Source organism: Thunnus maccoyii, chromosome 9, assembly GCF_910596095.1.
Source record: "Thunnus maccoyii chromosome 9, fThuMac1.1, whole genome shotgun sequence".
In the NCBI taxonomy this organism is placed as follows: domain Eukaryota; kingdom Metazoa; phylum Chordata; class Actinopteri; order Scombriformes; family Scombridae; genus Thunnus; species Thunnus maccoyii.
This window is the reverse complement of record NC_056541.1, coordinates 18,393,231-18,418,186: the sequence shown is the minus strand read 5'-3', so window position 1 is coordinate 18,418,186 and position 24,956 is coordinate 18,393,231. Positions and strand designations below refer to the sequence as shown.

Sequence of the window (24,956 nt, the reverse complement as noted above, 5' to 3'; positions counted from 1 at the left end):
AAGTATCTTTTCAGCGAAATTCTAAAAACAAGCAGGAGGGTCTTAGACTTACTGAATTTACATTTATGTATGTAAAACTTAGCAAAAAAGAAAATACAGTTTGTTTAATCAATTTGTTTATCTACCTTTCAATAATTAAAAGAACTCTAAAGAAAACATCTTTAAAAGAAAAACAAAATACATTAGAATAAAGTTGAGAACCTCAGACCAGAACAGATGCACTTAATGTTTTTAGTGCTGGTTGCATCATGTGCAGTGGTGGAACTAGAGTAAGAGTAAGTACATTTACTCAAGTACTGTACTAGGACAATTTTGAGGTACTTGTACATTACTTGAATATTTCCATTTGATGCTCCTTTATATTTCCACTCCACCACATTTCAGAGGTAAATATTGTACTTTCGACTCCACTACATTTATTTGAGCTTTAGTTATTTTTCAGATGAAGATTTGACACAATGGATAATATAACAAGCTTTTAAAATACAACATATTGTTAAAGATAAAACCAGTGGTTTCCAACCTTTTTGGCTTGTGGCGTCTTACAAAAAGCAGTGTGTAGTCGGGGTCACATTTCATACGTCTATGACTTGTTAGCAGCTCCACCAAATAGTGATTTTTCCCTGTAAACTTCTCACATGGTTTCATTTCAATAAATGTTCAAATTATCCAATATTTCACCAAAAATCTAAGTTCAGAGAAAAAGTCCACAAACTGAAAACAGATTTGTGTATCAGAACTTTGTTTTTATTTCTTTCCTCTCCCACTGATCATCTCACGATCCCTCAGATTTATCTGCTGATCCTTTGAAGGGGCCCGACCCCAAGGTTGGGAACCATTGGACTAAACTAGTTAACTGTACATAAAGTAGTTGAAACTAGCTCCACCTCCAGCAGCAACAACAGCAACATGTTGTCATATATAGTAATATATCAGTCAAATGGACCAAACCACTACTTTTACTTTAATACTTTAACTACATCAAGCTGCTAATACTTATGTACTTTAACTAAAGTCCGATTTTTCATGCAGGACTTTGACTTGTAATTGAGTATTTTCACATTGTTGTATTGGTACTTCAATGAAACATCTGAATACTTCTTCCACCACTGATCATGTGACTCTCGTTTTCTCGCAGGGTGACGCCAGCTTGATTACCTACTTGAGACAGTAAAGTTTTTATTGTCTGGAAGTGTTTGGCTCCCCCCAGCAGTCAGGGGGAGTGAAGCATCTCACTGAGCACGTCGTCTTTGGTCGGGCACCGACCGTTGACGTTCCTGTCGGCCGTTGGACAGACAGCCTGCCTACGGCTGAACCGAGCAGCAGTCGTCGTGGTTTCTCTCACTTAGCTCGCTAGCTATATATTCTTTTCCTCAGAAGACGTAGGCTTATCCAGGAATATAACAGGTAAGTGTTAGCTCACGCCGAGGCCATGTATTTCCTTTAAACTCGCTTGCCTGTTTAGTCCCGATAAACCAGGGGAACGAAAGGAGAGGTGAAAGTTGTTCAGGTAACGTAGACGTTAGACGTTAGTTAGTTGAGGTTAGTTGTGCTAGCTAGCCTCCTCTTGGTCCTGACCACCGGCTCGCCATAAAGCTCGGGCCTCACTGCTAACGTTACTTAGCAACTAATCACGTCTATTCTTATCGTGATATGCGGGCTGTGATTAATTTAAGCCGGAGAGGTGACATTACAGTCAACGGACGTCTTATTAAATATTATACGGGAAGCTATTTTCGCAGGTGATCTAGCTTATCTGTAACATTTTATTATGCTGACTCTCAACTTGTAGCAGCAGTGTGCCCTGCTGGAGCTCCGGTGACATTGCGGAGACTTTTGGACTTGTGGAATTTGCTTCAACCACTGTGCTTAAGACACTGGTCTATCAGTGAGTTTATTCTGGTGTTTGAACATGTGGACGTACTCATTATAGACGGGGATATTGTGTCACTAGAGAGGTAGAATTGTCTTGTTAAGGTAAGTTAGCTGACATCGTGTTTTTTTTCAGGCTCTAACGTTACTCTTGCCAGATGTGCCACCTCATCGACAGCTCTCAATCCGTTAGCTACTGATGGAGGTGAAGGTGGGGTGACGTTAGGAGGCCATTTCGCTGGACAGACCCCCCACCCAGTATATTACTTAGTTAATTACACGGGCACACAGTCCAATATGTCTGTGAAGCAAGTGTGCAATACTGGAGTCTCTGCATTAAGTCAGTTTAGCGGTGTAAAGGCGTGACCTAGGCTTTTAGTAGCCTTCCTGTGTCAGACAAAAAGCAGTTCCGCGTGTTCGGGCAGATTGACATGACTGAACGTTGATGGGTTGCAGTCTCATGAGCTTCAAAGTCATTACTACTTAAAACATTGACATATGACTATTTTGACATTTCTGCTTGACATTATACTTGTCAATATGGAATTTAAATCCAAGATTTGTGATTGAGTGGCTTGGGTATGCTGGGGAAGCCAGACAATTTTACAGATTGGTCACTTTACATAAATATTTGATCTCTTGTCATACATACCCCCACTGGAGTGGAAACTATTATGCATGACATGAACAAACCAGCAGGTAGATTTACTCTGTGCAAAGACAAATGCCCTAAATGTTCCTGTTGAAGAGGCTCAATTGGTTTCTGGAAAGTCTGGATTTTTACATTGTGGCCTCATTGGAAACATTACTATCCTAACCTTATATTTTACTGGTTCAGGTCTCCGTTATGTCTGGGAAAAATTGGCAGACCAGAGTTTGTGTAGGACAGGGCGGTGTGGAAATATAATGCCTCCAGGTTAATTGTCTGCTTTTAGACAATGAGATTTGTTAACTTCAAAACAGGTTAATCTGTATTCATAGACTCAGAGGACGCAGGATACTTCTGGCTCTTATTCTGTGTTTGTTAGTGTCCTGTTTCTCCACCTTCCTCGGTCAGTGCTAGCAGGGGCCTACGTAATCATCCTGGCAGATGTTTCCTCATAAAGGAAGAACCACGGCTCTCCTTGGCCTTGAGATGACAGAAGCAAGAGGGAAGGAGTGTGGGATAATTAAGTGAATACAAACTTTTGAAGATGTAAAGGTGTTCATCCTTCTTTTTCCAAGTTGTGAGGTTATTGTGTCAGCCCTACAGATCTCATAAAAATGTCCTTGTGTGAAGCAGAGATTGAGAGGGATTCATCCACAGCTAAAGGCTGCAGATTTAGACCATCAGTCACAGCTGGACTTACTATAAAAACATTCAAAGGAAACCTATTCGTACTTGGTTCAGTATTCTTGATGCCAGCATCTAATATTAGCCCGCTGTAAGACAATGTGGAATGAAAACGCACCGACTTGTGTAACCAGTGACACCCCACCATCAGTTAACAAGTACTTGAGAGGCTGAAATGGACGGACAGTTTCTGCTGTTACTGCGAAGTCAGCTTACGTCTCAATCATTAGTGGTTTCACACTACTTTAGTCAGCAAGATATACTCTAGACAGTCGGCTACATCTGTCTACAGATTGATAGTGTTTTATTTTACATGAACTTGTTTCCAAGTGCCTTTGATTATGATGTACAGGGAAATCTTCATAGAGAGTTTCCATTGTGTTCATAACCCGTTTGAGCAGAAATATATGTCTTCAGTCACTGCACATGGAAGTTGAATATTCATATACTGTCATTTGAGAAGTAAGCTAAATCTCAGTTCTGTTTTACAGGCTGCCATCTACCCGTTTCAATTTGTTTGTTTACATCAGAAAAAAAATAGAACCAGACTACAAGGGATACTGTTTGGGTGTAGGTGATTACTGAATAAGTTTATTCTAGTTCAAAATTTTACTTAATACAGCAGTAGATTCATTTCCTTACACTTGTGCAAAACATTGGTATTTGGCTTTCTTCCTAGCTACAGATTAGAGTGAGAGTCAGTGGCAAAAGATTAACATGACTGCAGTGGGAAATTCTCCAGACTAAGTGGATCATTTTCAGCTGACTGCATCAGCTCACCGGTCAGAGCTGAAACATCCTCTGTTATTACTCACAAGACAGTCATAGTACAGCTAGGTCATTTTCAGATAATTTTGCCATAACAATGTGCCAATTAATGCTTAATATTTTTTTTTATCATATACCACTTATGGGTCAATTATAAGCCTAAATGTTGATAACATTTGTGAAATTTTTAAAGGTTGTACAAGAAGTTTTACTCTAAAATATTTACATATCACATCACATATGGGCTATTTTTGTATGAGTTTAAGTACCACCATGCTGGCGTTATCAAAATACTTTCTTGCCCTGAACCTCCCTTGACCTGAGGGCACTAATCAGTGTCATTCAAAGGCACAGTGGGTAAAAACTGGAGCAATGCATTCAAACTAGGTCGCTGCGTGCTGATGGCCACCCTTCATTCTCTCTACTGAGAAATATCTTGGAGTGTGTGTGTGTGAGAGCATGAGAGCATGTCCTCTTGGTTGTTCGGTGAGCTTACATACTCTAGCTCTTAGGCCCTTTCAAAAATGAAAGGTATGTTTTCGTGACGCTGGTGAACATTCTCTATATTAGATTTAAGCCCTGTGTGAGGTCAAGCACCTTAGCTGACTTCAAACTGACTCAAAACAGTCTGTCGCAGGAGTGAGAAGGAAATGTAAAGTTGTGGCATCGTGTGTTTGTTAATCTAATATTTTACAGGTTTCTCTCATATTAAAGGACATTTAAATTATTTAAGAATCTAATCGAGCCCCTTTTCAGAACATTCAAAACATTTATATTATTTATTTGCCTCAGGATCCTTCAAGTGTTTACCGGTGATTGCCCTAATGAAACCTTTTTTTATAGTACCCAAGCCATTTCATATATTTTATTGATGTGGTCTGTGGCCATAGTTAACAATTACAGTAAGTCACTCTTTGTAGTAAAAGTAAGGTGCTAAAGCAAATTCCAACAATATATTTGATTTACACAAATCATTGACCCTAAATCTGTCCTAAAGATGATAAATAATACAATTCCATAATATTGAAAACCCAAAACAATTATGCATATTATTTATTTCTCTGTTAATCACATACTACCAAATGTAAGATTACAATATGACTTCATGATAGAGGCATGATTGTTCACATACACTTTTCAGGCCTTCATTATAATTACACACATAAAATTTCCAGGCCCTCATGATAACGTGTACAGTTAAAGCTGCTGTGCGGGACTTTTGTCTCCCCCTTCTGGCAGTGAGAGTAAAGGGGGGCACTGGGCTGTGAGTTCCCGAGTACAAAGACGTTACTAGGGCAAGAGGAGGACATTTCTCTTAGTTTGATAACATTAAGATAAAGGTTAGGCTTTTCAGTTGCTGCTGTAAAACGGTGGATAAATTGTTTTGAGCGTCACACAACCCCCACAAAATGACTTGTTTCAGAATGCAGAATTTGATCCATTTGGTTTGATTACATTTGGAAAGTCTAGAAGAGCCGCATGATTATCGACCCAACAGCCCGCCCAACATGAGATTTAAAAACTCTGTGTACTGTGAAATATAGAGAGATTTATCTAGCGGTGATAGGCCTAACCAACATTGTGTGAACTTGTTTAGCAAAGGCCTTGAATGTAGCAGATATGAATTTATATGTAAAAATTCTGCACTGCAGGTTTAAGATAACTGTATGGTATTTGTTGGGTCATGTTGAAAAAGTAGATCACCCTTGCTTTGGATTGTTTGTTTGTAGTTTGCCTACTGTTTGAAGGTTGCACAATCAAGCATCAGACTTTGTGTCCTGGACTTTCTATGCACCTGCTCTGCAGACGTTCTGTTTATTTGATGCAACACTCTACTGAAATAGGCTGAAATAATACAAATCTGTCAGTAAACTCTGCCTGAAACTCAAGGTTTTTCAGTATTTTGTCCTCATTTTTGCTCTTGTTTGATTTAATTAATCAAGGCTGAAGGTTTGTAAAGACGTATCATTATGCCACAGTCAGTCATATTGTCAGCCTACTAACAACAGGAAGACTTATCAGGGTTCAAAATTATTGACCTTTTTGTCCACTGGTCAAATGGCTAGTGAATGTTAAAATTTTACCAGCTGCTCAATAGATTACCATTGTATTTTTTGGCTAGTGAATGAAGCAAATCTACCATCCACTGCTTCTACCAGCATTTGGCTGGTGGCTGGTGCTAATTTTGCGTCCTGAAGACCGTGTTTAAATAGTACATTCAGCCAATCTGTTTGTGTGGTGAGGTAATCTGCCAAACAGGATAATCTGCTACTGCTGCTGGTGGTCGTGTTTCTACAGTAATCCTGTTTTAGAAAAAGCTTCCAACCAGACTTGCATGATTTTATATGCCAGAATGTCAGATTGAGAGAGACCACGCTTGTAGTGCTGTGTGTGTGTGTATGTGTATGTGTATGTGTGTGTGTGTGTGTGTGTGTGTGTGTGTTGTGGTCAAGGTCACAGATGATGATCTCTTCAGAAGTTCATGATGGCAGTAACATAGACTGCATATCGTCTGGCCTTTGACAGGATATTTTTAGGTCTAACTGTGACGTGGTCTGTGCTGAGGAGCTTGTTGTCATAACAGAAACAAAATGTCTCCATTAACACAGCACCCAATACAAAGTCAAAGAGCGTGCCTTGAAGACATATATGTGCTTGCTGTTTTTATTAGTTTACTCAAAGTACTCTAAATTATTGCTGTCAGCAGACTAATGAAGTCAAGTAATGTTGCTTTCTCTTTCTCTTTTTACTTTTACTTTCTCCAAACAGGGTCCTTTTTCGTGAGCTCCACTTTTTTCTCCCTCCTCCCTTTTCCTGGTTTTTGTTTTTTGTTTTTGTTTGTTTTTATTTATTTTCTTTGTTAAATTGATTTTGGTGCGGAGAGAACAACTTCGCCATCACAGAGGTGCAACCAGTTGTTTTGATGGTCTGGGGTCAGTCTGCACCCACTGACGGACATAAGCCTTGTGGGTCTAACAGAACACAGGAGGAAACATGAGCTCAGCCAAGGGCAGCGGGATCAAAGTGCCCAGCAAGATAGCCAGGCCTCCTGGGACAGGGGCACCCAAGACCAACCCCGGCACAGGTAAGAATCTCTTCATGTCCACGTTCTTCAACTTGCAATGAATAGCAGCAGTGTTTCCCCTCCAGTGGTCTGGAGCCAGGGGTTGTTGTTGGGTTGATACTTCCGGGGCTGTGACCAAGTTGCTTCTGCTTTTATTTCTTTTGCCATCCCAATGGGGCTTGTGAATGTGATGTTATGCAAATGTCAGATCTGTTTTACATTATGCTTGGTAAAATCGTCTTTGTATTTACAACTGATGTGAGAGCATACTCCTTGCGAACAGTGAGAATGGGAACCTCTTGTTTTAGTAATGTCAAACTAAAATTGTGACCACTGACATGAAAAAGTCATGTCTAATACAAATTAAACACAAACCAAGGTTAATTGACTTGGCTTTTGGCATTTCAGACCCTTGTGACTTATGCAGTCATCTGAGACAGAAACTGCAAGACAGATTACTACAACTATATTGTGTGATTAGATATATCTAAAAATATATTATCTCAAATATTTAAGCCAGATTTATATTTTAGAATGGTGATCAGTGAATTTATCAATATGAGGATTATAGCACAATACAATTATATGCAAACATGATAAACAGTAATATTGAATTGTCCCTGAGCCTTAGGGAGAAGTCATAACTGTGCCACTTTAATTTAGCCTTGCTAGGGGCAACCATGATACTGTACACCATGTGAAACACTGTCTACACCCACCCATTTGTAATTCATACTGTCCTCTGGTAAATTGATTATTAAATGAATCCATTTCAGGAAATAACCATCCTCAAAATTTGACAGTTTCAGTTTATAGTTGTGTCAGATGTTTCTCAAAGAAGGCAAGAAAAACTCTGTACAGAACAGCTGTTTGTATTAGTAAGTTAAGGTTTGTTGTAAATGGCTCACAGTCTCATATTGAAGTGACTCTTGTGCAATAACACTGGGAATGGCATTAGAGAGATCTATGCATCACAGATTTTGCGCCAGTATCACGACTACATGAATGGGGATAGTGTTAAAGACAGCTTTTCATTTAGCCTGGATTTTTTATAGCAGCACTAGTATTGTCACTGCAGACCCTGATAGTTTAAAGTCATGTTTTAATGTCAGTGTCATTCTTGACCTTGGGAACACATAACTGATAAAATATTCTAAACTCAAGGTTAAATAAATCTTGAATTTAGAATGTTTAATTATTATTAATTATTTCACAGTTTTATTACTGATAGACATTTAAAGTTATATGTAACTATTCTGCGTTAAAAATGACTAAAAACAACTAGACCTATGTTATATGTTTTGTTGAGTTGTGTACTTACATTATCCCAAATGTTTCCTACAATTTTGAAACGCAGAAAAATCCGTAATTTTAATCAAGATAACAGTCTGTTTCATTTGGTTGCCTGTCAATGGCATCATACTCCTATACCAAAGAGTATACGCGCACAAGATGCATGCGTCAACGTTGTGGTTATACACATACAAGATTATACACATACAAGATGATACGTTGATGTTGTCTGCCAGTCATAAATTGACTTTTATTCAGTTTTAAGCTGCATTTTTATCTTGGTTGTTAGATCTTGGTTGTTTTTTAACTATATCTTTTAACGAAATGAAGGATTTTAGTCATTGGACGCCTGGATCTTAAGTTGTCAGAGAAATAAGCTGAGCAAACGTTAGCAGCAGCTTGGCTCACAGCCCCTCCCAGACGTCCTGTGTCTGCGAAACAGCGTCAGAGAAACACTGATTTATTTATTTTTTAAACGTGAAACTGCCTTATTCAGTGTTTTTATCTTTTTTAATCACTAAGTCCGTTTTTTCTGGAGAGGAGGAGACCTTTTGCGGATAATTCGGCTCCTGGTAAAAACCTCCTGAACAATGAACACAGGAGTAATCCTAACCCGGAGAAGCTGGTAGTTTAACAATGAAGACAACAACTCCCATGATCCCACGCGACTTCACAACGTCATCAAACTCCGTGTTTTTTGTTATTGTTTTGATAGATTGTTTTGAGAGACCCCTAGCGGCAGAAATTACATATTGTGCGTTTAAACATGAAAGATTAAACTTGCATTGTATAATCTATCATAGATTTGAATCACACAGTATTTCAATGTTTTGCACAACATTTGTCCTCCTGATACAAGTCAGTTACCTCAATGGATTTTTAAGTCCTGTTCTCTTTCACTTTCCTTATTTTTCAGCAGGAGCTAAAGTTGCTGCAGCCGACAAATCAGCTGCAAGTGCCAGCGGAGGAGACGCCCAGAATGCTGGGGAGGACTTCCAGGTTGGGGAGCGAGTATGGGTGAACGGGAATAAGCCAGGCTACATACAGTTTTTGGGAGAGACACAGTTTGCCCCAGGACAGTGGGCCGGCATTGTTCTAGATGAGCCTATTGGGAAGAATGACGGTTCAGTGGCAGGGGTGCGCTACTTCCAGTGTGAAGCCCTGCGAGGAATATTTACCCGCCCATCCAAGTTGTCTCGCACAGAGGGGGAGGCTAATGGAACTCAGACGGCACCGCCATCCCGTGCCGCTTCACCCACTCCCTCAGTTAGTAGCGTGGCCTCCCATACTCCCGCCAAAAAATCAACATTACCCTCAACTACCACATCAGCCAAGAAGACCTCGTCCACTACACCAGCTACACCAGCTACGCCATCTTCCAACCTAGCACGCACAAACAGTGAATCTGTGTCCAACCTCTCAGAGACCGGATCAGTCAAAAAAGGGGAAAGGGAACTGAAGATGGGTGACCGTGTACTGGTAAGCTTTATGTTATATTATCTCAGAAAAAAACTTTCTTCCCAGGATATTTCAGCAAAGTGACACAGTGACAGTGACACATAATCTGGCCTTTGCTACTTGGGTGACAAAATTAGTGTCAGCGTGAGGCACATTACTCACTGAGTCACCTTCCTTCCTACTGACAAATTCCCTTTTTTTCTCCCTTTCTTTAACCAGGAGGGTGTTTAACACATTTTGTAATGAGGAAGTGTCACTCACTATTGGGCTTCAGAGGAAATGTGCTCACCACTACCAAATTTAGTACAATGTAAGCTTTGCAGCTGTTCGTTTAAATAATTGAAAGAAAAAAAAAAACATGTTCAGTTTCACATGGTGACAGTTTGGCCTCATTCTCTTTGCAGCTGGCACATGTTTGTTTCTGTCGCTTTGATGGAATTATCTCACTAAGGGTTTATTACCACGCAAAGCTGATTACTCTTTAAGGCCTCTTTTTCTGTTAAGGGATTTGAATGCTGGCTAATGTTTAGTGCTTTCTTCTCAGGTCGGTGGTACAAAGGCAGGAGTGGTACGTTTCCTCGGGGAAACAGATTTTGCCAAAGGCGAGTGGTGTGGTGTGGAACTGGATGAGCCCTTAGGAAAGAATGATGGGGCAGTGGCAGGCACAAGGTACAAACATTGCTGGATCTGTGAATAACTAAGAGGAAAGGTGTTCAACTTGTCAACCACTTGACTTCCATGAGCATAATTGTATTCAATTATCTGTCCCCAGATATTTTCAGTGTCAACCCAAGTATGGCTTATTTGCTCCAGTGCACAAAGTCACACGCATTGGCTTCCCGTCCACCACGCCGGCCAAAGCAAAGACAACGGTTCGGAAAGTAGTGGCAACACCATCAGGGCTGAAGCGAAGCCCCAGTGCCTCCTCCATCAGTACCATGAGCTCTGTGGCCTCCTCTGTCAGCGCCAAGCCTAGCCGCACAGGCCTGGTGAGATATGAACACACTCTGTGACAGTTTCCCTAGACAGGGCTGTGTGTAGTTGTCTGTCAGTCTTTTAATGTGACCTTTACTGACCATATCTCTCTTTTGTCTCTACATAGCTAACAGAGACATCATCACGGTATAATCGTAAGATTTCAGGCACCACAGCCCTGCAGGAAGCACTGAAGGAGAAGCAACAGCATATTGAGCAGCTTATGGCCGAGAGGGACATGGAGAGAGCTGAGGTTGCCAAGGCCACTAGCCATGCTGGAGAGATGCAGCAAGAAATTACCCTGCTCAGGGATGACCAGGAGCAGGTCAGCTCACCCACTGGTTGATTAATATCACATTGCATGAACCTCCTGTTGATCATAAAGTGTTGGTTGACTTAATCATTTCTCAGTGTAATTTGCAATGTTTACATTTAGTTAACTAGAATCATTTACATTGAATGAGAGAGATCATTTGATCTCACTAGTCAGGCTTAAATAATCAATGATATTAGTATTTGCATGTTTATACATATGTCACAGAAAAATAACACTAGAGCTGATCTTATGATTACTGAGGAGAAAATTTGATTCTGACAACTATAGATAATAACACCCCCACGCCTTTTTATTTATATTACTAATTGAAGTATAACCTCATGTCTTCTGCTTGGTTGCATGTTTATTCTCTTTTGATGGACATTTTTGTCCAATGTCTGACCTTTTTGTTAAAGATGGAGTCTAAGATGGATCAGTTACGTGCCTTGGTAGAAGCTGCAGACAAAGACAAAGTAGAGCTGCTGAATCAGCTTGAGGAGGAGCGTAGGTAAGGACAAAGACACAGAGTCACTCATGACAGCATGTCAGTAGCTATTGTTTTTGTTCCAGCAGATCAGTTTGTTCAGACGGAAAATGAGAAAGTGGCAGCTAAGATCACAATGCTGTTGTACTATTACAGTCTTACAAAGTCATGAGAAAAATGTGGTGTGCCTGAGTTGGCTTAACCTTTCTCTTGATCATTGTAGTGTAGAGGTTGTTCGTTCCCCAGTTAGGTTGAACAAAAAACAAAACAAAAAAAAAAAACCTGACACTTTTTTCCTCTATTGAATAGGAAGGTGGAGGACCTTCAGTTCCGTGTAGAAGAAGCTTGTATTACCAAAGGAGACCTGGAGGTAAATACACAACACAGAGCCACATGATTATAACATATATTACATGTTTTATTAAATTTACATTTGAAAAACAATACATTGATCAATGCAATAATACCAAATCAGACTGGAAATCAGACATTGTATATTTCTATTGAAATAAAAAGTTTGCAGGTACCTTTTAAAGCAACATTTGTCGCACTGATTAAAAAGCTAAATTCTATCATTAAATTGGACACAGGTGCTGCAGTCACCCTGCACCCTGGTTCTATCTTAGACTTCCAGCTCTCATTAAACCTGTACTTTATTGTTGACTTTAAATTGATTAGACTCCTTTGTTTACATCGGTTTATCTCTTTTAAGCTTGCATGAGATTAATTGGCATCTCTTGTCACAGAGCTGCAGTTGAGTCCAGCATTGACAGAGCATTTTCATTCTCTGACGTTTGTGTTATCAGTAGAAGCTACCAACTCTGCAGTCTCAGTAGACATGTTTGCATGGACTGTTTGATTCAGGCTTCCTCATCCTGCATCAGGGCGATGAGCTGTCAAATGCACCCAATGGTGCAGGAAAGCTCTGGCTTTGATGACAAAGCCATGCTACGCCTAAACCAGAAATATAGAAGAACCCAGGCCTGATATCTTTGAGGTCACTAAACCTGTCTTATTAAATGGTATATTAGCATTGTTGTACTATTGTTAGCCTAATGAAACATTATATTGTAAACATTATATGTTTAATCTTTACCTAATATGGTAAGGTTTTGTTGTCATAGTTCATTATCAAAGCTAAGCTGTTAAGAAAGTCCCTGCATTTTGCATCTTCCCTCACATAATTTATTGTAATTTAACACAGTAGGCTGCGATTATTCATTGTCTTTTTCTCAAGTGAGTCATGTTCTCATCCCAACTTTGATGTACAGAGTATTGGGGCTCAGTGGTATCTGTGTTCATATCTGATCAAAGGATTTGTCATTTATTCCACAGTGCTTCACAGGGGACCATCTCAATTACCCTGAAGGCATCCAATCTCAAAATAGATCTTTAAAATGAGGGCTACAGGGTTAGAATACCCCTTTATCTTTTTTTAAAAGCTTGTGTACTAACAGTTTATTACTTACTCACAGCTGTGGATATATTAAAAACTTGCATGCAGCTTGAAATACACCAACAAACAACAGTCCGAACAGGTCAAACTTAAAACTGCTTTGTTGACTTCAAGCTGTTGAAGGTGTACTAATGTTGTGCTATAACCCTCAGTGCCTCCTTGTTCAGTGATGTGATGTTATTGCTTCTTCTTCCTTCCCGTCCTCGTCTTTCATGTCGGTCCAGTGCTCAGCATGGAACCACTGGAGATGCTCCCTTGTCATTCCACTTCCCTCTCACATACCTGAGTTTAGTCTGCCCACTGCAACTAAAGGGGAATATCACTCAGCTTAATGAGAATTCAAATGTAATTTTTAGGATGGCACACTCAGGTAACGATAAGCTTAAGGTCTTATTTTTAACGTTAGGCTACATTGTAGTTTATTGCTACTAAACTGACCATGAACAGTGGATGCATAAAGTGTCAGAGAGTGTGAGTAAACGTTTAAATTCACAGTACCCAGAAAATACACAGTGAGATCTAAATTTTTTCTAGTTATAGTTTAATAGTTACTTCCATCATGCTTAATTCATTACCTTTTGAATGTAATATTACGGTCAGCCAGTTAAACAGTTAAGTTTGTCAGATTGTGTCCATGAAAGACGACACACTCTACTTAATGTGGTATGACCTGACAAATGTTGTTGGCAAAATGTTTAAAATTGGTGACATTCCCCTTTTTAAAATGAAACTTTCACAATAAACAACGTACGCTGGGTAACATGTAAGACTAGAACACAAAATTGTTGCAGGAAATGCTTCATTAAGTTGTCATAAAACCCTTATTCATAGCACACAATACCAAGAAGTCAAAAGGGAACCTTCTGTTTCTTGAAACCCACATGCTTCTGTGTTACTGATTGATTTTTGGTCACAAATCCTGCACATGGTGGTCTGATAACTGGTGGTTTCTTATACAGTACTTACATTATACAGTGTGGACAATGGCCTTATCACCAAAGAGAGAATGCAGTGTGGGTATTGATAATGCTACAGGCTCCATTAGCTCACCAGTATGAAATCACAATCTCTATGTGAGGTCTGTGTAATTGAGCAGGAAAAAGTACAATTAAGTTTAGATGGAAAATATAATAAATGCAGACAGCAAAATTAAAGATGTCTTTTTTTATTGAATTCTTATTTTTACATCAAAATGGAAATTGCATAACATTAGATATCTGTATGATTTAACGCACTGACTTCATGTCACAGAATGAAGTATGGGGGTCACTGCTTTCTCTCCATGATGTGATGAAGTCATTTCTACTTTATTTACTTGCTGGCTTGACACACATTATTAAATTTTCTGTGTATCATAACAATCAATATGCTTTGTTCACCAGGTGTCAATTTTGCATGGTTATTTCTAAACTTCCTCCATCAACATACTCATCCTGCACATCCATAACACATGCCCCCTTCTATTGCTGCTTGTGTTGTATTTCCCACTCATCTTTCACAATAAATCCCTATGTGCAGCTGTTTATGGCACAGCCTGAAAGTTCTGCATGGGGTGTCTTCCCATCTCCACTCACCCATCCCCTCAATACCCTCTCCCCAACCCCCCACCCCACCCCCAAACACTCATACACAAAGACACACATACACACTCACACATACACCATCCCTATCATCATTGTCCAAACCCCTCCGTCCTCTCTCCTGTCTCCCTCCCTCTCTGTCTGCGTTGGGCTGGCATGTGATGGTGGCACTGGTGTGTTCTCTTCCTCTCCCCCTTGTTTACTAACAGACGCAGACCAGACTGGAGCATGCCCACATTAAGGAGCTTGAACAGAGCCTGCTCTTTGAAAAGACCAAAGCTGAGAAACTCCAAAGAGAGTTAGAAGACACTAGGGTAATGAATTCTGCTCTGCAGTGTGCTGCGTTGGAAAAGGGGGCTTGGGCCGGGGATAGTGGCCGAAAAGGGTACAGAGAAGTCCTGAGCTTTAACTGAAGCTTTGCTTTGTATTGGCTTGTGGTGAATGAACCCCACAAATGCATTTTATGGCTTAACATAAAAAAATACTCCTCCTCTTACAACAAACAAATTAAATCAAATAGTTCATCATCTGTAAAATTAGATTAGCAAACTCAGCTAGAGAATGATTTTGTAACCATTTTCTCCTCCTGAAATGTTAACCCTACTCACATTTTAAATTGATTTGTTTCAAATTGTTTTACATTGAGAAATATAATATTCTTTCACAACTACCAAAATACAACCACATGCATCTTTCAGTTGTCTTGCCTGACAGCTTCCTTAATTGCACCATTTTCCAATAAGTTACCCAACCTGAACTCACTCTTGCTTTACTGGTATCACCGCTTAACCAGACAGACAAACTTCTCCCTTGTCCCTAGCTAATCATTTTCTCGGTTATCCTTTGTTCTACTTCCCCAGTCCTTCCCAGCATCCATTTGTCCTGCTTATTTGGTGTCCCTGCGTTTTGCTAGTCTTAAACCTGCTCCACCTCCCAGACTACGCATCAGTGTGTTCCCCTAGAGTAGTATAGTTATAAGGGGTATCAGTAAAAATATAGTTCTTTAGTTTCATGAGGATGAGGGCGATAGTTTCTACAGGTGCTGTTTTGACAATTAATTTATCAAGAAAATGATTATATTGATAAAATGATTCATCTGTCCTAACAAAGCCATTACTGTAAATATGTCGAAGCAGCAAAAAAGACTCATATTTGAGAACTTAGGTGCAGTACATCAGTGTAAACATGTCAATGCTCCCCTCAGGTTCTTTCATTAGTTATAGTTAAATGGATGGTGGAAAATGTCTTACACACTGCTACAGCTCCATACATGCTTTCAGTGTTCACGTCCATTATTTGAATCATACCCTTTATAGCCACAAGAGGTCAGTATAATGCCTTTTTTGGAAACCATCTCCTCTCATTAAGAAAGCAAATTGAACAGTTTTTCTATCTGAATACATTACTTGAGTTTGGACAGGTTTTACCATTACAACGTGCTTTGTTGTCTATTATTGCAGTGCAATTTACCAATTAGTTTTTATCTGTTCAATATCAGTCAAAGTATGCTTAAGTCTCACTGGTTCAGTATGTCAGATTGGGACACATGTTTGAATGTAAGATTTCTGCTTTCAAAGGTTGCTACTGTGTCGGAAAGATCCCGTATTATGGAGCTTGAGAGGGACCTTTCCCTGCGAACCAGAGAGGTAGCTGACCTGCAGCTACGTCTTGGGACCCAACAGGGCTCTGAGGACTCAGATTCTACTATTTCTCCCCTTCTGGAAGAGATAAACTCTCTGAGGGATCAGCTGGCTTCCCAAGAAGCTAAGCAGCAAGAAGAGCAGGCGAATTACAAGGAGAAGTTGGAATCTCAAGAAAAGACCCACACAGAGGCAGTTGCCCAGCTTCAAGCTACATCCATTAAGCTCTCCGGTGATAACGAGCAGCTGCAGATGCGCTTAAGCCAGGCTGAGAAGGAGAATGCCGACAGTATCGAACAGTGGCGTTCCAAGTTAGAGTCTGCCATTTCTTCTCATCAGCAAGCCATGGAGGAGCTGAAGCTGTCTTTCAGTCAAGGTGCAGGTGAGCAGGCAACAGAGCTTGTAGAAACCAAAAGTGCACTAGAGAGGCTGAAGTTGGAGCACAATTTGGCTCTAGAGGAGGCTGGAGCCAAACATGAAGCTGACACTAAAGCTTGGAGTCAGGAAGTGCAGGCACTAAAGGCAGAGCTGTTGTCTTTGACTGAAGACAAGGAGCGACTGGAAGAGTCGCTACGGTCCAGCGTTGAAAGAGCTGAGGAGCAGCACCTTGTGGAAATGGAGGATGTCCTTGGAAAGCTTCATGCCGCAGAACTTATGGTAAAAGAGCTTGAGGAGAAACGAGCAACGTTGGCACAACAGGCCCAAGACAAGGATGGACAAACCAAAGAGCAGATGGCAGAACTGGTGGCTTTGCGCAGCCAAGTGGCACAAGGTAACCAGGAACTTGTGACCCTGAAGACTCAGTTAGAGGAGGTTCAGAGCCAAGAACACTCACAGGGTACCAAGGTGCGTTCTTAATCTCTCCCTGACTATTGTAATACCCCATTTTAGTGTGTCTCATCTTTTATTGAAGTGGTGTTAATCTTTCATTTTCAGACAATAATTCTCTGCCATTTTTTTGCTAATGTTTTGTTTGATGTGCTTACCCATATTTCTTTGCTGTTTGCATTTGCCCTCTGTATTTTTTTTACTTGATATGTACTGTAGGTTAGTGAATTGAGCTCTCTGGTGGAGGGCCGGCAGCAGGAAGTCCTCTCCCTACAGCAGAGTTTGACCACCGTACAGCAGGAGAAGGACGCACTGGAGCAGGAGCTTGGAGGCCTGGTGAGGCTTATCACTTAATTTTTGAAGTCGATACATGCAGTTCCTCTTTTACTTTAGGATTGCAGTCACTTGTCTTTTCATATCAACATCAATAAACATTTTTGATGAAGATCTCATCAATACATTTTTTCAGAGAATTGTGACCAAGATGCACTGAGCAGGACCTTTCTAAACTACCTTAAATGTATCTTTAAACATTTCGCTACTGCAGTTTTTTGTTACTTATTGGCCAACATATACACAGATACCGACATACAGTATCTGCAATGAGCGAATACAAGCAAATATGTCTGTTTGTCTGCTGTATCTGTTGGTCTTACACATGACTACATGTGATACATATGCTGTACAACCCATGAAAATGTTAAACAACCGTCTTGAAACTTTAACAAAAAGTTGACGCCAAAGTATTTTTTTCCCACAGAAACAAAAGTTGTCCGAAAGCACAGAAGAGCAGACTAAATCAGCAAAAACTATGCAAGGTAAATGTATCAGTGATTGTTTTGTTCAGTGAGTGAAATGTTTTTCCTACCACCTTTTCCCATGATTTTCCAGTATTTGGCTTTTACAAACTTCTAGCATCTAAAATGAAGCACTTTTCTTTTTGTAGAAACTCTTGAGAAGCTCAGTAAGAAGGAAGAGCAGTGCACATCCCTGACTACAGAATCAGAGTCTCTTAGAAGTCAACTTAACGGTGAGAACATTAGAACCGCAATCTCTTTTATGTTAAATGTTTTGTAAGAAGTATAATTTCTGTAGTCTCATAAAGTTGTACCAAAAAACAACAATAGAAATTTAATCGAAAAGCAAAAGATAATTTTACATTTTGTCGTTTTTTGTTTCTTTCTCATGCCATAAAAACCCTTTGACTTTATGAACAAACTTTTATTCCTTGTCCTTACTAAGGGCTGGAGAGGAAGCTCAAGACTGCAGATGAAAAGCTTGAGCAGCTTGCAAATGACAAAAGCAAGCTGGAAAATGATATTTCAGACATGATGAAGGCATCTGGTGATAGTTCAGTACAGCTGACCAAAATGAATGAAGACCTCATTCAGAAAGAAAGGTACCACCCTTTATTATACTCTATTCCTTTATAACTTAATTACTGCACTTTAAACAAGATGTATTTATTTATATTATTTATAATCATTTTTCCAGATCTGTTGCTTTTGTTTTATTCCATTCTGTAGTCTGTTTGTTTTTTAATTATCTAACCTGTCACTCTTTTTTTCATCATCACTCAGGAGGCTTGAGGAGTTCCAGAGTCAGCTTGCAGAGGAGAAGGAGAAGGTGGCGCACTTGAATGAAAAACTCCAGCAGGAACTGTCCCGCAAAGACCAGGAGCTGAAAGAGACCAGAGATACACATCAGTCTCAAATAAGTAGCCTTCAGGAGAAAATTGCTGCCTTGGTTAGTAGTGTAGGGCACAAATGATTGGTTTATGTATGAGAATTGTATGTCAAACAAAGAGAAATAGTTTTATAGACATTAAAATGTGTAATACTTGGTTTATACAATGGAAAAGGTGTTTCCTTTAGTCACTTGCTGCCTCAAAACTGTTTTCTAGGAGAAGACTGTGCAGCAGGGTGAGACCCTGGCTGAGGAGCTGAAGACTTCACAGGGGAAAGCTCTCTCCCAGGCCTCAGAGCTCCATGCGAAGGAGCTTGAGGTGCTGCGAGGTCAGGTTGACAAGTTGAACCAGGAGCTGTCCTCCTCCAAGGACAAAACCCAGGAGCTGCAGAAGCTGGTATCTGAGCTGCAGCCATACAAGGAACAGGTTCAGGTAAGAACAAACCTGCAGAGGTACACATTACTCAAATCGCCACATTTGATGTAAAATTTTATTTATGTACTCCTGATTTTACTAATGTTCGTTCATATAAGATCATCACCCATGCTTTTTGTTGATGAGAAACTTACACCATGAAATTCAGCCTCTTCCCCAAATCAGTTGGATGTCAAAAACGTCACTTTGTACACAAAAACAAAATGTGAAATCAATCTTCACAACAAAGTTATATCTGACTATTTGTAACCGAGTAACATTTTATTGATATCATGATATGAGACTAGATATCGTCTTAGATTTTGGACATTGTAATATTGTGATATGGTATAAGTGATGTCTTTTCCTGGTTTTAAAGGCTGTATTACAGTAAAGTGATGTAATTTTCTGAACTTACCAGACTGTTCTAGCTGTTCTTTTATTTGTCTTTAACCACTTAGTCATTATATCCACATTACTGATAATTATTTATCAAAAATCTCATTGTGTAAATATTTTGTGAAAGCACCAATAGTCATCCCTACAATATTGTTGCAATGTCAATATTAAGGTATTTGGTCAAAAATATTGTAATATTTGATTTTGTCTATATCGTTTAGCCCATGGGTAACATTTTTTTGTTTTCATTTAACATTTTCACTCTTAATTACGATCATATAGATTATTGTGTTAAGTTTCTCACTTCCCCCTGACATTAAGGCTAATATGTCATGGACTACATGCTTGCAGGGGTACACCTAAGAAATTTATATCTTGGATTTATATTTGAGACTATTTATGGTTATTGGAAAAGCTAAATAAATCCTTAACAGTAAAAATGTAGTTTAACCAGTTTGATCTGGCTGTGAAATGGATAAAGCACTGGCTAGGATTAAAGTTGAATGGATTTAAAGTTGAAAGATTAAAGTTGGATAAAATCAGTGTTACAGATGTTCAGTTACCACTTACATAGAGTGTGTTAGTTATTCAAACCAAATGACATGATGAGATAACAGCTTTTATAAGTACCCTTGCTAGCATTGGTTATCAGCTTGATGTTTCATCTAAGTACTACATTTTCACTTACCAAACAAACATAAGTTTCATTTTTATGTCTATTTTTACATGATGGCTGGGATTCATTGTCACAATTGGCATATACTTTTTCTGTTCACTTTCATCGATTTTGAAAAAACAAAAAAACGACATAAAGTAAGTGCTGTATCAGATGCTGCAGATGATTGTAGTCATACACTCTGACAGCCAGCAGCCACTTATTTGTTTACATACCAGCCAAAATTATTGATATTAATGTAATTAACAGATGTATTTAAGTCAAGTAAGAGCTGAAGTGAAAATGTCTGCCTTTATATTTTTTAAGTCATTGTGGTGTAAGCTGTGGTGTAATCCTTTGCCATTTTAATGCCTCTGCAGCTCAACCTTTCCAATTGCATATCACTTATGTCCATATCTGCTTGGTTTATTTTGGATTCATTCTTACTTTTCCCTGTATATATATTCCCCTCCTTTTTTTTCTTCCAACTTTATTTTCCCAGTGTCTTTCTGCTGAGCTTGACTCCTACAAGCATGATGTTGAACATATGTCCAAAAAACTGGAAAAGCAGAATATAGATCTGGAGCACATGTGTAAGGAAAGTGAGAATGTTAAAGCTGAGAAATGCAAACTGGAGAAACAGCTCTCAGATGTTCAGAGCAAGCTCTCTGCTCTTGAGATAAGTCACAAAGAGCTTTCAGTCCAGAAAGAAGAACTGCTAGAAACCAGAGATAAGCTTTCAAAACATCAAGAGGAACTACTCGCCAACAACAAGCGTTCAGATGAAGAAAGAACCTCATTGAACAAGGAGCTGGAGAAGCTCAAAAATGATCTTCAGGATGTACAGACTGAAAACAAAAACCTGAAGCATGCTAAAGGCGAATACCAGGCCCAAACTGAGGAGCTTCAAAGACAAAATGCAGAGAAGAATGACATGCTCCTAAAGCACCAGCAGGACATCCAGCAGATTGAGACTAAAAAGAAGCAACTACTCGAGGATTATGAAAATGCCTGCAAAGAAAGGAGCAGGCTTGAAGAGGACCTCAGTGAAAGCAGGTCTAAGCTCACATCTGAGAAGGACAATTTGATTTTAGAGAGAGATGCTGCTAGAAATGCCAAAAAGTCTCTTGATGCAAAGAATGCTGAGTTGCAGGCCAAACTTAAATCGTTGAACTTGGAGAAAGAAGATCTCACGATGAAGAATACCCAGCTGCAGGCCCTCACAGAAACTTTAACAAAAGAGAAGGCAGAACTGTCCTCTGAAATCAGTGCAGCCATGTCAGATAAAAAGAGCCTCGAGACAGTGAAGGAGGAGCTCCAGAATAAACTTGGCGTCACCAAGAAAGACTTGGAGAGCTCTGTCCGTGAATGTGAAGAACTTAAAGCCTCAAAACTGAGCCTAGCCCAGATGTTGGACGAGTTCAAGACGAGCAATCAGGTGACTGATTCTGAGAGGCTTCACCTTCTGCAGGAGAAAGATGACTTACTTGCGATCCAAAGAAAGGTCTGTAATGAAAAAGAAGAGCTCATCAAAGAAATAGAAGAATTAAAGGAGAAGCTTAAAGTCTCAACAGAAGAACTGTCTCAGTCCAATGACAAACTGAAAGACGCATTATCATCTTTTGAGCAAGAGAAGCAAGCATTTCGGCTTCAGAGTTCTGAAACTGAGATGGCATTACATGCCGTACGAAAAGACAAAATGAGCCTGGAATCAGCACTAGAGCAGCAGAAGATGGATTATGAGCGTTTGGCAGGGGAGAAGGGAGAGTTAGAAGAGAAGCACACAAAAGCCACTTCTGAGAAAAGTGCTCTTTCTCTTGAGCGAGATAAGCTAGCTAGCGATATCCGAACAACTAAAGACCAGTTGGATAGTTACTCCAGATCTAATGCTGATCTTAGTCAAGAGAAGTCTCATTTAACAGCAACGCTAGAGGAAACAAAACGTCAGAAAGACGTAGTTGAAGCCGAGATTAACTCTTTGAAACGAGAAAAGGCTGATTTACAAAATGAACTGCAGAAACATAACTCTGATATTGAACTACTTGAAAAGGGCAAAGCTGAACTTGTTCAAGAGCATAGTAAACTAAAAATGGATTTTGAAAAAGCTAATTTGGAACTTGTTCAACAGGTAGATAAACTTACAAACGATTGTCAGCGTCTGCAATCATTGCAGACTGAATCTGACAAAAAAATGCAGTCCTTGCAGACAGAGAATCAAGGGCTGCTTCAGGAGCTCCAGGAGTTAAAATGCCAGACTGAATCAATATCGGAGGCCAAGCTCCTTCTTCAGAGCCAGCTACAGGCTGAATCTAGTGAAAGGAATAAAGTTATTCTTGATAAGGATGCTCTCTCCAAGCAAATTGAAGAGATGCAAAAAATGTTGTCCAAACTTACAAAAGAAAATGAAGAGATTTCTTCTAACTTCAAGAATGCTGATGAGCAAAAGAAGTCTTTTATGGTGGATATGGAGGCTATTAGCACACAATTGAAGCAGCGTGAGCAAGAAACTAGTAGGTTGTCTGAAGATAAAGACCAGCTATTATCTAAACTTGAGGAGATGGACAAACAAGTGGCCACCCTGACCACAGAGAAGGAGAACCTTTTAGCCGGACAGTGTAAATTGGAGCAGGACATTTCTCTTCTCAACACTGGCCAAGAAAACTGGCTCACAGAAAAGTCAAGGCTCCTTGAAAAGTTAGAGAAGTTGCAGGCTAGCCAGCAACAACTAGAGGTTGATGTCAAGACCCTACAAACTGATAAAGAACATTTGGAAAAGCAGTACAAGACTGCTGCTGCAGAGGTATCAGCTTCTGCCGTTGTGAAAGAAGAAATTTCCTCCAGCATCTCACAGTTAACAGCTCAGAAGGATGCCCTGCAGGTGGAGAGAGATGAAGCCACCCAGCGAGTCAGGCAGCTCGAGTCCCAACTAAACAATGCTCTTTCTAAGCAGCTTGAGGTATTCCTCCAGTAGTAATCACTGACACACACTGTAGAGTGGCTGGGGCTATGTCACCTTCTCACTGCATGCTTGCTGGTGCGTCTCCCTTTCCCCTTTACTTTTATTTTTGTGCCTAACTTTCATCTTCCATTTACTAACCGCTATTGACTGCCTTTAGTTCCCAGCCTTTACTTGCTCTCCTGTGGACTTATAACGTGATCTAACATGACAGGCAAAATTCTTCAGTTTCACATTATTATGTAGGTCTAAAGTGATCTTGACAACACACACCATCTGATGGTGTTTCATATTTCATTTGATTGTATAAATGATGTAAACAGACTTATTAAAAAAGCTAGATGTGGGAATTTCTCAACATATTGCTGTGAGTTTAGTTTTGCAGTTCAAAAGGAAAAAAATAGTTTTTAGAAATTATAGCACCAGTCTATTTTACAATGTCATTTTGTCCAATTTTGAGGTTTTTGGATTTGACTTCATGCAAAATCTCTTTGAGCAGACTGCGAATTACACTTCAAAAACAATACAAACAGAAAAATGAAGTATCTTGACACGCTAGATTTTAGGGGCTATTGAAGGAGAACAGATTGTTACTTCATCATTTAGGATTAATTTTAGCAGTGGTATGATTTGAGAAAGTCCTACACAGACGGCTTGACCTTTTTTTTTTTCCTTATCTGACTAGTTGCGTAAGTGACTGGAAAGTTCTTATCTGTATCCGTTCTGAGGCCACAGGTTGTAGAATATTTGCGTATGTCATAGTTATTTTCCACCTTAGTGTAATAATTGTTATTTCTTAATAGGCATGTACTTCAAAATTAAAATGACCTGAAATTTGGGTAATTGATTATCAATAATTAAAATAAGTTAATTCCTTAGGCATGTCATTAATTTATTCAATAATATTAAAATGAGATCATTGGTTGTGGTCAAATGATGCATTATGAATTGCTTCATAAAATGACCTGCAAATATCTCATCCTGGTTGGTTGAAGCTAGAGTTACTGCTCTTAATATAAAACATTTCTTGACGAATATTCCTGCTCATGCACGCTTTAGGCTTCAGAGGCTTCCGGCAAGACTGCTGAAGCTCTCGAGCAGCTGACAAAAGAGAAATCCAGTTTGCTGCAGGAGAAGAACGAAGCTCAAGCTTTGCTGGAGGAGCTCCGGCGTTCTAAGCAGGAGATGGAGACTGAGGTTAGAGATGAGTGTTTGCCGAGAAAATGCTAAAGCTTTCAGTGACTGAGTGGAGAGAGAAACGGAATGAAGTGAAAACTTTGGTATATGTGTCTTGAAATTGTAAATATGTCTTTATTCGTTTAGCTGGACGGTTTGAAGAAAGAGAATTCTCAGCACCAAGAAGATCTGAATGTATCCAAACAGCAGCTTTGCACAGAAACTGAGAAGACCAAGAGTCTGTGTCAGGAAATGTGAGTCTTCCTCAGTTTTGGCTGTTGGAATAACTGAATCCATTCGATTTGAATAGTATGATGTCATTAGAGGGTTTCAGTAAATCAGTCAGAATATTTTGAATGATTGAAAAATGATTAACATTTGTGTTTGTATTCAGTGAGAAGCTTAAAGAAGCGGTTTCTGTGAAGTCGCAGTCGCTGCAGAAGCTGCAGGATGAGAACAAGAAGCTGACTCAGGACCTCGATAGCAAACACAAAGGCCAGAGTGATCTTGTGAAGGTGCATCAACTTTACATCTTTATTTAAAAAGCATCAGAATATTTTGATTATCAGCTATTGATCTGCTGATCATGATTTAATTGAAAC

General features: G+C 39.6%; 1 protein-coding gene across 7 annotated transcripts in view; it reads left to right on the top strand.

Moving 5' to 3' along the window:
- The first annotated feature begins 1,119 nt into the window (after window positions 1-1,119).
- Window positions 1,120-24,956, top strand: part of clip1a (CAP-GLY domain containing linker protein 1a) — a 29,375-nt gene continuing 5,538 nt past the window's right edge. For 2 of the 7 annotated variants that reach the window (XM_042420463.1, XM_042420465.1), the window contains exons 1-20: window positions 1,122-1,407; window positions 6,743-7,058; window positions 9,247-9,809; window positions 10,333-10,457; window positions 10,561-10,777; window positions 10,891-11,088; window positions 11,496-11,587; window positions 11,873-11,933; window positions 14,809-14,913; window positions 16,177-17,085; window positions 17,287-17,403; window positions 17,828-17,885; window positions 18,014-18,097; window positions 18,310-18,466; window positions 18,648-18,813; window positions 18,971-19,186; window positions 20,725-23,178; window positions 24,238-24,375; window positions 24,502-24,608; window positions 24,749-24,869. In XM_042420463.1, the coding sequence (XP_042276397.1) occupies window positions 6,968-7,058; window positions 9,247-9,809; window positions 10,333-10,457; window positions 10,561-10,777; window positions 10,891-11,088; window positions 11,496-11,587; window positions 11,873-11,933; window positions 14,809-14,913; window positions 16,177-17,085; window positions 17,287-17,403; window positions 17,828-17,885; window positions 18,014-18,097; window positions 18,310-18,466; window positions 18,648-18,813; window positions 18,971-19,186; window positions 20,725-23,178; window positions 24,238-24,375; window positions 24,502-24,608; window positions 24,749-24,869 (5,979 nt within the window). In that variant the 5' untranslated portion in view covers window positions 1,122-1,407; window positions 6,743-6,967. Of the gene's footprint in view, window positions 1,408-6,742; window positions 7,059-9,246; window positions 9,810-10,332; window positions 10,458-10,560; window positions 10,778-10,890; window positions 11,089-11,495; window positions 11,588-11,872; window positions 11,934-14,808; window positions 14,914-16,176; window positions 17,086-17,286; window positions 17,404-17,827; window positions 17,886-18,013; window positions 18,098-18,309; window positions 18,467-18,647; window positions 18,814-18,970; window positions 19,187-20,724; window positions 23,179-24,237; window positions 24,376-24,501; window positions 24,609-24,748; window positions 24,870-24,956 lie in introns of all 7 variants that reach the window. The other 5 variants (XM_042420467.1, XM_042420464.1, XM_042420470.1 and 2 more) reach the window with 5 other exon arrangements.